The following is a 13,376-nucleotide window of genomic DNA, read 5'->3' on the forward strand; positions in this document are numbered from 1 at the left end:
CCAGCGCCTGTTCGGGGACACTGAGGAAGAATTTAGCGTGGCCAATGCACCTAACCAGCATGTCTTTTGGAGTGTGGGAGGAAACTGAAGCACCTGGACAAAATCCACGCACACAAGAGGAGAACATGCAGACTCCGTACAGACAGTGACCCAAGCTGGGAATCGAACCTGGGTCCCTGGCGTTGTGAGGCAGCAGTGCTAACCACTGTGCCACCTGTGCCGCTCTTTGGTGCTGTGGAAATTACTGATATTATCATGTGGGCATCAATGTCGTGGAAAGAATTATTCTGTCTACCATTTTACTAGAAGCATTAACCTAGATTTTATAAACAGGTTGGCAGCTTTGTAAAAAAAACAGAAGAATTTTATATAGATCTATTAAGTGCAATTCCAGGAATAGATAACCAGAGTAGAATTTTTGTGTAAACAATATGATCTGTTTTTCTAAAAAATACTTCTAGAATAGAAAAACATCTCATCCTGCTCCTGGAAAACCTCACATCTGTTCACATGGTGCCACTATACTACAGCAACTTGCATTTATATAGCACCTTTAACTGTAAAATATCCCAAGGCATTTCACAAAAGTGTTATTGAACAGAATTGACTCATAAAGAGACAGTAGAACGTGTAACTTAGTCAGAAAGATAAGTTATATGAAACGCCTGAAAGAGGAGAGATAGAGTGAGAGACAGAGAGGTTTAGAGAGGGATTTATTGAGCCTAGGGTTTAGGCAGCTGACGTCACAGGTACTAATGTTGGCACAATTTAAATCAAATTTTAAGCAAGTGACCAAAACTAGAGAACCATGAAAATCCAGGGCTGTAGGAGGTTTCAGAGATAGAGAGAGAAATCCAGGGCTGTAGGTTACAGAGATAGGGAGACAAATGCAGGGCTGTAGGAGGTTATAGAGGTAGGGAGAGATGAGGCTATGGAGAGATTGAAAAATAAAGATGGGAATTTTAAAATTGAGGCTCTGTCAGACCAGGAACCAGAATAACTCAGTGAGCATAAGCATCATGGGGGAATGTAGTCTGTTGCAAATTAGGATATGGCTAGCAAAGTTTGGGATGAGCTCATGGTTAGGGAGATTGGAAAGTGAGAGTTGGACAGCTGGCAGGCCAGACAGGAGGGCATTATCAAGCCTAGAGGCTAAAAGGCATGGATAAGGGTTAAAGCAGCAGGTAAGGGTTAGACATGGGTGACGTTACAAAGGTGGAAATAGATATCTGATTGGGTGCTCATCTTGGGGTGACGTAAGATGGCATGATTGTGAGCAGTCTGGTTCAGCTTCAGACTGTGCTCAGCAGGAGCCAGTTAGTGGCGAGTAAATGAAGTTTATGGTTGTGATTGTAGACAATGGCTTCAGTCTTCTTAGTATTTACTGGGAGGAAATTTCTGCTCCTCCTGTACCGCGTGCTGAGCAAGTAACATTCTTTTCGCTCTAGAAACTAAATCTGCCAAAGAGATGATAAAATTGTGAAATGCAGTGAACTTACCGAAACTCAAAAAATAATTAACCATTTTATTGTTCTTCCATTCAAATCAGTTTGTTAGCATCCCTATTGTCATATCTGACCCCAACATGAGTTTCTGACTGCATATATGCACCATCAATAAAACCACCTATTTTCTAACATCACCCAACTCCACCCCTGCCGCGGCTCATCAGTTGCTGAAAGCCTCATTCACGTTTTTGTTACCTCAGGACTTGATTATTCCAATGCACTCCTGGTTGGTCTCCTCATTCCACCCTCAGGAAACTTGAGATGGCTACTTTTCCGCCTGTGTCTTAACTTGTATCAAATCCCATTCCATCAACACCCTTGTGCTCACTGATCTGGTTCTCAACCTTGTTTCCAAATCCCTCCATAGCCTCACCTTCCCTATCTCTCTAATCACCCCCAGGTCTACCATCTTACAAAGATATCTGTGGTCATTGTAGCATCTCAACATAAAAACATAGAAACCAGAAGCAGGAGAAAGCCTTTCAGCCCTTCGAGCCTGCTCTGACATTCATTTTGATCATGGCTGATCATCAAATTCAATATCCCCCTCCTCCACATTTCCCTTGATCCCTTCAGCCCAGAGAGCTTGATCTAATTTCTTCTTGAAATCAGACAATGTTTTGGCCTCAACTTCATTCGGTGGTAGTGGATTCCACACATTCACCACTCTCTGGGTGAAGAAATTTCTTGTCACCTCAGTTCGAAAAGGTTTACCCCTTATCCTCAAACTATGACCTCTGGTTCTGGACTCCCCCACCATTGGGAACATTCTTTCTGAATCTACCCTGTCTAACCCTGTTAGAATTTTATAAGTTTCTATGAAATCCCCTCTCGCTCTTCTAAACTCCAGTGAATATAATCCTAACCGACTTAGTCTCTCCTCAAGCCTCACTGCATTCAATCACTCCACCATTGGTGGCCGTACCTTCAGCTGAAAAGGCCCTAGTCTCTGCAATGCCCTCCATGCATCTCTCTACCTTCCTTTAAACATAGAAACATAGAAAATAGGAGCAGGAGAAGGTCATTCAGCCCTTTGAGCCGACTCCACCATTCATTATGATCATGGCTGATCATCCAACTCAATAGCCTGATCCCATCTTTCCCCCATATTCTTTGCTTCCTTTTGCCTCAAGTGCTGCATCTAAATGCTTCTTGAAAACATTCAATGTTTTGTCCTCAATTACTTTCTGTGGTGGTGAATTCCACAGGCTGACCACTCTCTGAGTGAAGATATTTCTCCTCATCTCGATACTAAACAGCCTACCCTGTATCCTCAGACTGTGACCCCTGGTTCTGGACACTCCCACCATTAGGAACATCCTTCTCTGCATTTACCCCGTCTAATCCTGTTGGAATTTCATAAGTTTCTATGAGATCCCCCCATTCTTCTGAACTCCGAATACAATCCTAACCAACTCAATCTCTCCTCATACGTCAGTCCCACTGTCCCAGGAATCAGTCTGGTAAACTTTTGCTGCAGTCCCTCTATAGCAAGAACATCCTTCTTCATTAAAGGAGACCAAAACTACACATAATATTTCAGGTGTGATCTAATCAAGGCCCTGTACAATTACAGCAAGACATCCCTGCTCCTGCACTTGAATCCGCTCGCTATGAAGGCCAACATACCATTTTTTTTTACTGCATGTTTACCTTTAAGACAGTCCTTAGAGTGAGCTTCTTTGACCCAGGTTTTGGCTACCTGACGTAATATCTCTTATGTGACCTACTGCTATAGAACACACAGAAACAGAAAATGATGGAAAATCTCCGCAGGTCTGACAGCATCCGTGGAGAGAGAATAGATCCAATGTTTCAAGTCAGGATGACACTTTGTCAGAGCTCCACAGATACTGTCAGACCTGCTGAGATTTTCTGTTTTTGCTCCACAGCATCCACAGTATTTTGCCTTTATCCTACTGCTGTATAAATATCTTTCATAATACTCCTGTGAACTTATTGTGATAAGTTTATTTATTACTGTCACAAGTAGGCTTACATTAACACTGCAATGAAGATAATGTGAAAATCCCCGAGTTGCCACACTCTGACACCTGTTCGGGTTCACTGAGGAGAATTTAGTCAATGCATCTAACCAGCACATCTTTCGGACTGTGGGAGAAAACCAGAGCACCTGGAGTAAACCCACGCAGACATGGGGAGACAGACTCCGCACGGATAGTGACCCAAGCCAGGAATCGAACCTGGGTCCCTGGTGCTATGAGGCAGCAATGCACTGTGCCACCATGCTGCCCTTGTTAAATGGCACTTTATAATGAAAAGCTGTTCTTGTTTGCAAAGTTTTATTTGCCAGGTGCAGGGGAGAAATGGTCTTACAGCTTGCTGGGAATGGATATGCAGGTCACAGGCAGGAGGGAGGCAAGGCACATAGTGAACCTCCCACCCCTCCTGTGCTTGTCCATCTGACTGAGCTCAGCTCCCTGCTCAGTGTGGAGGCTGCCTGCTAGCCCGGCCCCTTGCAGAGCTGGCGCAGGCGCTCAGAGCTGGGGTCCGGGTGGCTGGGCACTCGCAGGGGATGGCAATGCACTGACAGCGAGCGAGGAAGAAGAAGGAGGACGGCAGCGGACCGGAGAGGCACACGCACACAAGCACACACCAAGCACCCTCCACCAAAACCCCCTCCCCACCAGCAGCAGCAGCAAGCCACGTTCAGGGGGGCAGGTAAAAATGCAACAAGAAAAATAAGAAGCAGCACATGGGCGGCGGTGCTAGTGGCTGGCTGGCTGGGGAAAGGGATTGATTGCTCCTTGTATCCGAGCTCTGTGCGCTCTGGTTGAGGGGCTGGTAACGCCGGCCTGGGTTACAGGAGATCGATGGGCTTTGCCCCAGCTCTGGCTGGAACCCTCACACACCTAATGGAGTAAATGTTGACAATTGTTTTTGTTTTTATAAAGTTCTCCAGCTACAATGCACACTTGGTTTCAGATATGTGTGAGATGCATGGACCTGTATTGCTAACTATTTGTGTTGTATTCTCTTACACTTTGAGCTGTGATCTACATGTATTTATTTTTTTGAGTACAATATAGAGATGGCCGAAAGGTGGAGTCTGTGGTGTAGAAATGCTTGCGCTAAAAGGTGAAATAATGGTCATTTTTTGGGTGTTGCTGGGTGGCATTAGATGGAGGACTGTAGCTGGTTTGGGTTTAAGTGGCGTGTTTGCAGGTCGCTTGTCGAAGTTTCCGGTCCCTTCCAGCCATCACTTTGTTCCCTCGTGTCGAAGGGGATTTCAGCACCTTGGAGAGTTACATCAGCTATGTTTGAATTCGTTTATAATGCAATCGGCGGTAACAGGAGGCTTCCCATTCCTTAGGACTTTAACGTGCATTTATTAGTGTCACAAGTAGGCTTACATTAACACTGCAATGAAGTTACTGTGAAAATCTTGTGTATAAAATGTAGAGCAAAAGTGTAACTGCAATGGGAAAATAATCACCAGAACATGATTACTGCGGTTGGTCTACCGATCACTTAAGCAGCTATGAAAGTTCAGGCTGACAGCAGATACTTTGGTAATGTCCAAGCTATTTATTTATGATCCACAAGGGAGCCGGTTAGGTCTGTTATCTGCAGTTTGATGAAAGTTTATGGTCCTGATATTTGTAATTTAACTTATGATTTTAATTTGATTTGTCACACGTATTAGTATACAGTGAAAAGCATTGTTTCTTGTGCACGCTACAGACAAGGAAAGGAGAGTGGAGAATGTAGTGTTACAGTCATAGCTAGGGTGTAGAGAAAGATCAACTTAATGCGAGGTAGGTCCATTCAAAAGTCTGATGGCAGCAGGGAAGAAGCTGTTCTTGAGTCGGTTGGTATGTGACCTCAGACTTTTGTATCTTTTTCCCGACAGAAGGAGGTGGAAGGGAGAATGACCGGGGCGTGTGGGGTCCTTAATTATGCTGGCTGCTTTTCTGAGGCAGCGGGAAGTATAGACAGTGTCAATGGATGGGAGACTGGTTTGAGTGATGGACTGGGCTTCATTCACAACCCTTTGTAGTTTCTTGCAGTCTTGGGCAGAGCAGGAGCCATACCAAGCAGTGATACAACCAGAAAGAATGCTTTCTATTGTGCATCTGTAGAAGTTGATGAGAGTTGTAGCAGACATGCCAAATTTCCTTAGTCTTCTGAGAAAGTAGAGGCATTGGTGGGTTTTCTAATCATAGTGTCAGCATGGGGGGACCAGGATAGGTTGTTGGTGATCTGGAAACCTAAAAATTTGAAGATTTTAAAGTTAGTCAAGCTTGAATGTTGCAATACAAATTATCTAATTATTCAAACTATCTAAATTACTACAGTATCCAATTTTTCGTGATGCAGGTAGGCATGGTGGAGAAATAGTGCCAGTATTTCTATAAGCATTCTTTACATGTGTATGTTTGAGGAAAATTAGAACTATGTTGTGGCCTGATCGCGACAGGAATACCTAATCATATCTCACAACTTTCTCACTAATGAGTTAGCTAGGGAGCAGTTATTTTGAAGAATTTAGTTTTGTATTCTTAACCATGTCATAACTATAACCTAAGATATTTATTATAAGAGTACAACAATTTTGTGATGAAATTGCAGTTAACAATCTCTGTAACAAAGTGTTACACGCAGTTGACCACCTGTCAATGCTGACTGGAAACTTTGGGCAAATGACGTAACGAATAATCCAAAAGACAGGCTTAGAGGAGGTTTTTGAAGGAAGGAAGGGTGAAAATAAGGTGGAAGGTGTTGAGGGATAATGTTAAAGTATGAAGCAATGATGTCTGAAAGCAAAACAGAGTAAAATTTGCAAAACAGGCCAAAGTCAGAAGAGTCAAGGGTGAAAATGGCTGCAAGTGCTTGAGCATATTTCAGAATATAGACGAGAATGGAATTTTGAATTCAGTATGTTGGGGTTGAAGAAAGAATGCCACAGGGCAGCATGGGGACATAGTAGTTAGTAGTGCTGCCTCAAAGCTTCAGGGAACCAGGTGCAATTCAGCCTTGGGTGACTGTGTGGAGTTTGCATTTCTCCCCGTGTCTGCTTGAGTTTCCCCCGGGTGCTCCAGTTTCCTCCCACAGGCCAAAGATGTGCAGGTTAGGTGGATTGACCATGCCAAATTGCCCCTTAGTGTCCCAAGATGTGTAGGTTAGATGGATTAACCATGGTAAACGTGTGGAGTGACAGGGATACGGTGGGAAAGGGGGAACTGGGTGGGATACTCTGTCAGAGTGTTAGTGCAGACTCGATGGGCTGAATGGCTTCTTCTGCACTTTCGGGGATTCTATACGTGCTGGAATGCAGACAAGTAAGCTTTAGAGGTGTCGCTGTTTATAGAGAATAATACTGGAGAAATTGGTGAAAAAAAAGTGATTAAACTTGGAGGTGAACCAGATGTGATGAGAAACTCATTGGTTGAAAATCTGAAGGAAGGTCCAAGGAATGGGTTACTGAAGAAGCGGAATGAGCTGATTCTAGTCAGAGGGTTTGAAGATCTGTGAGGTTCAGGTTTGAAGACCTGTGAGGTTCAGCTTGAAGGAAGTGATCAGGAATAGGATGAAAACCAGAGCTAGTTTGCAGAGTTTTTCGAAGAAGCCAAACAGAACGCAGTCTCGCTTGCACTAAGCTAAGTAACATGTTTGCTTATCCATTAGAAAATAAAAATTGAGCAGTTCAATATGTGGCTAGGGAAATGGAGTAGGAGGGAGAGCTTTAGATCTCTGAGACAATGGGACCAGTTCTGGGGCAGGTGCAACCTGTACAAGAAGGACAGGTTACACTTTAACAGGACTGAGACTAATGTCCCTGCAGGGAGGTTTGCTAGTGTTGTTGGGGTGTTGGGGTTGAAGCTCAGTTGGCAAGCTGTGGGAACCTGAGGGGAAAATCAGAGAGAAGAGGAGAAAAACTACTAGTGAGAAATAGAGAAGTACTGATAAGGAGGATATATCCAAGAGTAGCATCAAGGTAAATAAAATACTTGGCAGAGTTTCACAGAATTAGAGGAGGCAATAGTAAGTCGTAAGATGGGGTCAGAGTAAAAGAGGGAAGTAAAATAGCCTAAATCAGGGTTAATATGTGAATGTATGGAGTGTGGTTATTAAGACTACAGGCACAGGTTGACAAATGAATTATGATATTTTTGCTACAACAGAGACCTGGCTCAAAGAAGGGCAGGACCGGGTGTAAAATATTCCTGGGCACTAGATGTTTAGGAGAGACAGGAAAGGAAAAAAGGCCAATGGCTGAATAATGGGCCACTTTCAAAGAAAAGGTTTTGCAGGCAATGTCAAGGTATGTTCGCTTGAAGGGGAGAGGCAGGACAAATAAATCCAGAACGTCCTGGATGACAAGAGAGACAGAGGTGAAGATGAAAAGGAAGAAGCGTGTATATGACAGATAGAAGTCTCACAACACCAGGTTAAAGTCCAACAGGTTTATCTGGTAGCGCAAGCTTTCGGAGTCTCGCTCCTTCCTCAGGTGAGTGAGGAATTGTGTTCACAAACAGGATATATATAGACACAAACTCAATTTACAAGATAATGGTTGGAATGCGAGTCTTTACAGGTAATCAAGTCTTAAAGGTACAGACAATGTGAGTGGAGAGAGGGTTAAGCACAGGTTAAAGAGATGTGTATTGTCTCCAGCCAGGACAGTTAGTGAGATTTTGCAAGCCCAGGCAAGTCGTGGGGGTTACAGATAGTGTGACATGAACCCAACATCCCGGTTGAGGCCGTCCTCATGTGTGTGGAACTTGGCTATCAGTTTCTGCATTGTCGTGTGTCGTGAAGGTCGCCTTGGAGAACACTTACCCGAAGATCAGAAGCTGAATGCCCGTGACTGCTGAAGTATTCCCTGACAGGAACTGCCTGGTGATTGGCAAGCGGTGTTCATTCATCCGTTGTCGTAGTGTCTGCATGGTCTCCCCAATATACCATGCTTCGGGACAGAATCGCTGAGCAGAGATTGATAGCCAAGTTCCGTTATAAGGATAGTCTTGAAATTCAGAAGGACATAAACATGTTGGTGGATTGGGTAGACAAATGGCAGATGAAGTTCAATGCAGGGAAGTGCGAGATGATTAATTTTGGCAGTAAGAATATGGAGACATAGGGTGGGATTTTACATTGGTGGCCTCTGCTGTGCACAGAGTGCGGGACATTCTTCTCTGAACTCCCACTGAACAAACAGCGTAAATTACTCCAGTTTTCATGCAAATTCGATACTTAGAATTTTTTGGGGAGAATTCCGCCCATCATCTCTGAATGGCTTACCTTTAATTTTAAGGTTCAGCTTCAGCCTCTTTTTTCTGAAGTCCTCAGCTTTTTGAAATTTTTCATGGGATATGAGCACCACTGGCAAAGCCAGCATATGTTGCCCATCCCTAATTGCCCTTGAACTGAGGGCAGTTAAGTGTCAACCACATTGCTGTTGGTCTGGAGTCACATGTAGGCCAGACCAAGTAAGGACAGCGGATTTCCTACATTAGTGAAGCAGGTCTTTACAACAATGATAATTTAATGGTCACTATTACTGAGACTAGATTTATATTCCAGATTTATTAATTGAATTTAAATTCCACCCTGGCGGGATTTGAACTCACATCCCTGCAGCATTAGCCTGGGCCTTTGGATTACTAGTTCAATAGTCATTACTAGACATTACCACTATCACCCCAAAGAAAAGAAAGATTATGAAGAGTAACCTAATAATTGAAGTACATTTTAATGATGGTCTTAAAAGGAGGATAGAGAAGTAGCGAACAAGATAATTTATTTCTTGCTCCATTTGCAATGATGCAGTAAATGTCTTCAGAACTGGGAAATAAATATACCACCTCTATAAGTACCATTTCTGGTATTCTGTATGTGTTAATTATGTTAGTGTCAAAATGCCCTAATTTCATTCCAGTTGACTGACTGGTCAAAAATTGGCAACTTTACATTTGCGATTCAGTCACAAGTATAAAGACAATTGATTGCCATCCAGGTCAAATTATTCATACACAGAGAATTATTTCCATCACTAGATTAAAAAGCACATTAAATATGCAACATGGCTTTCACTTTAAAATTAATAGTAGTTGGAATCAAGTTATAGATCTGAATCTTGCTTTCATAATCACCCTTATCTGACCATACATCAAATTAATACTTTTATTACATGTCCTGATTATGATTGCAAGTCCATTTCATATCGAGCTTTAGGTGCTGCTTCTTTATTGGCAAAAATGACTGGAAAACCTCTGTAAATAAACCTCTATCTCCATGAGCAGCAGCAGATCGTCCATGAACTATTTGTTGCTAGGATAGTTTACTTGATCATTTCCTACTAATACAAATTGAATGGTTGAGAGACAGAGTTAAAACAAATAATTATTAATTCACAAGTCAATAATCTTCTTCACGGTAAATTATGAGTCAAAGTACTCAATGCAAAGTGCAAGTACTTAACTCTAATTTTCTTATAAACAAGTCTCTGTCATGATTACAATAAGCATAACTGAGATCTACATTGGCCTGTTTTAGAGTCTATTACCTGGTTAGCACTGCTGCCACACAGCGCCAGGGACCCGGGTTCAATTCCAGCCTCGAGTGACTGTCTGTGTGGCGTTTGTACATTCTCCTCGTGTCTACGTGGGTTACCTCAGGGTGCTCCGGTTTCCTCTCACATTCCAAAGATCTGCGAGTTAGGTTGATTGGCCATGCTAAATTGTCCCTTAGTGTCAGGGGGATTAGCAGGGTAAATATGTGGGGTTACGGGAGTAGGGCCTGGGTTGGATTGTGGTCAGTGCTCGATAGGACGAATGGCCCCCTTCTGCACTGTTGGGATTCTATGATTCATGAGCAACAATAGTATGTGGCTTATCTTCAAGCTTTGTGACACAATCGTAGAATTAGACCAGCCAAATGTAACTTTGGTTTGGTGAACCTTTGGGAATATTTGTATTGGCTCACCTATTTGTCGATCAAACTCCAGTTCTTTGTGATTTACAGTTTGGAATGCAGCTGTAAAGGATGAGTTTGTGTGCCGAGATCTGCCAGTCAGAGAACTCTAACTACAACGCAGAGGGGTTGCACCAACATTATGGAGTCCGATCATATCTGCATCAGTTCTATGAAGACTGTACGGCATCAATCTGGGAGCATGAGGATGATTTTCAGATTAAGAGATCCCCAAGCAAGTGGAGCTCTGTTCTCTGGAAGGTATGCGCAATATTTTACTCAATATTTCAACAACTTTTAACCTCAATGGCCCAGAAATTTCTGGAAGATAATTGCAAGTTCGTGTCGCCTGGCATCATCGATGCATTATACTGTGGGGAAGAGATGCGCCAAATGTTCTGATCTGCTGGCCAATTACCATTGTTAATCCTTCCAAAACTGGAGACAAATAGCTATCAGTCTCCCAATTGTGTGAATTTAAACTGCTAAATGTGTGCTGCTAAAAATAATGAATTTTGCTACTGCCATTTAGGGCTGGTAATTCATGTTATAAGGACCTTGTTAATGATGTGATTTAGGGTCCCTGATGTGTCATCCAATCTTGGAGGTCCCAAAAAGGAACAATGAAAGTATGAAGTCTCAACCCCTGCAGGTTGCAAATTGTTCCTAAACGTCTTTAAAGTTAATAATTTTAATTATTTTCTCACTTTTGTTTTTTCTCTTGCTACAAATCCAATCTGATTTTCCTAGTCCAGTCCCTTTGTTTTCCATTGCATATCTAATTTGACTGTACTTTACCCTATTTCCACCTCTATCATTTGTTGTCTAATTTCACTGCTTAAGGGGCTGGACCATTGGACTCAATGTTCAGGGGGTCCTAGATGCCCCATTGGCACCACCGTGTCATTATCAATTCGCATTTGCTGCAATTTGTGCTGTACAAATTAAACAACTTGAAGGGTTAAGTAAAAACAAATCTACCATGAGATGTACTGCTCCAGCAATTTCTGTGCAAAAAGGAACATTTATGCTTTAAAAACATTAAATATATGTATACTTCCTGATTGCAAGCTTTTGGTTCTAATTGTCATCTTTTTCCATTATATATTCCTCTGCAATGATATACTCTTACCATCAGTGGCTGTGTAATATCTTCATTTCCTATTTCTAAGCTCCGTAGTCTGCACTGCAGAAAACATTCTAAGCTGGAGCTGACTCTGTTTCTCTGCTTTCTATCATTTAACTACATCGAAACAAGATCAAAACATTGTACAAAATAATGAAGACAGAATGCATGGCATTAATGTGGGAACCTACTTATGTTGGATCTTGATCAAGAGCTGTCTGGGCAGGCTAACTACCCATTTGGAGGTAGTTTAACAACAACCTAAGTAGCTGTTGCTTGGATTTTGTGAATGAGCATCTAGCACATTGATAGAGTTGCCAGTGTACAGTGGACCATCTGTAACACTATTAGGACAAAAGCCCAGAGGCGAATGAGCCACAATTCATGTGTAATATTGTTCAGAAACAGAAAAATTGCAATGGTTTGTTTTCTTGAACAGGGAAGACAATTTATTTCCAAAGGTACTAATGCGATAAGGCATCACACGTTCCATTAACATTTGAATATACCCAATAAAGATGTAAATTAGCACAATCTCATGAATACAAAAGAGGCCTTGTGGTGTAAAATAGGTCAGTCTGTCCTTTTAAGACAGACTCAAAATGTTAATTGTCACAGTTATGACAGAAAAGTCCTTCATTTAGTGTGCAGTAGTTTTGTGCTTGAGGCTGTAGAAGTGGCACTACTTTTGGCTGTTGTAACTGTGAATGGCCTTGCTGTATTGGTGATGAATCAGAGCTGGACAGTGTTTTGTTATTGTGATTTTGTAGGTCGGACTCATGGCTGGAACCATCGTACTTCTGATAGGAATGGCAGTGATTGCAGCCGGCTACCTGGTACCACCAAAGTTTGAAGCATTTGGAGAGGAGAAGGAGAATTTTCTGGTAGTGGATGGTCAAGCTGTCCAGTTCAATGTGGCACTGGACATCTGTAAGCTGGCAGGGGCTATTCTCTTTTGCATTGGGGGGATGATGGTGGCCGCATGCCTCCTGATGTCCACGTTGGCCACGAGTTACTCCAAGGAAGAAAAATACCTGCAGCAGAAGTTTAAAGAGAGAATTGCGGATGCCCAAGCTTCCTGCGAGCCAGTCACTAAGGCACCAGCTCCGGGTGAGCGTAAAATCCCCATCACTTTGTCCAAAGTACACAATGTGCAGCCCACATTGGAGAGCTAAAGGGCAAATATTAAACATTGCATAGGCCATTGTAAATTAGCTATACCAGAACAAATCTTTTTAAATGTTTTATCAATTTTATATAGAGGTTTAGAGAGACGGGTTAAGTGTTCAACTGCTGAATTGCAGATTCATGCCTTCATTCCGTGAATTATATAAGAATCTCAGTTGAGATTCAGACTTGCAACTCAGTTGTACATTCACCATGTTACATGGACTGGATATACTTGTTTACCCAAAATCAGAGTACAGATACAGTCTCCTGAAAGCTCCAATTTGCAAATGATTTTGTCTCCGAGTTTAATGTGAAATGGCTTTTATGTGTATTTGAAATGAATTAAATAAAGTATGAGTGAAGACCTAGCTGAAATTCAAAACGGTTAGTCTTGCTTTAACACAAAACAAGAACGGTGAGGTGAAAATGGCACACTTATGCAGCAGAGGTGCAACTCACAGGTGAGACTAACCCACACTGTTGAAATGGAGCGGAGGAAGCGACTGGCTGTGCAGTGCTGTACATGCATGGGCTTGATGCCGACACTGTGCCTAAAATGCAGAAGTGCCACACTGGTACTGAACTCTCTCACCTTGCTGAGCGAGGGCATTCAAAAATAAATTAATAAGTGCAAC

At 42.5% G+C, this 13,376-nt stretch overlaps 1 protein-coding gene across 1 annotated transcript; it reads left to right on the forward strand.

Annotated features, from left to right (window-relative positions):
- Positions 1-4,079: 4,079 nt before the first annotated feature.
- nrsn1 (neurensin 1) lies at positions 4,080-12,746 on the forward strand. The gene is made up of 3 exons (XM_078228868.1): positions 4,080-4,190; positions 10,497-10,706; positions 12,342-12,746. The coding sequence occupies exons 2-3, from the start codon at positions 10,518-10,520 to the stop codon at positions 12,744-12,746; spliced, it is 594 nt and encodes a 197-aa protein (XP_078084994.1). The 5' UTR covers positions 4,080-4,190; positions 10,497-10,517.
- Positions 12,747-13,376: the final 630 nt, after the last annotated feature.

This window comes from Mustelus asterias, chromosome 2 (assembly GCF_964213995.1).
Source record: "Mustelus asterias chromosome 2, sMusAst1.hap1.1, whole genome shotgun sequence".
Lineage (NCBI taxonomy): Eukaryota > Metazoa > Chordata > Chondrichthyes > Carcharhiniformes > Triakidae > Mustelus > Mustelus asterias.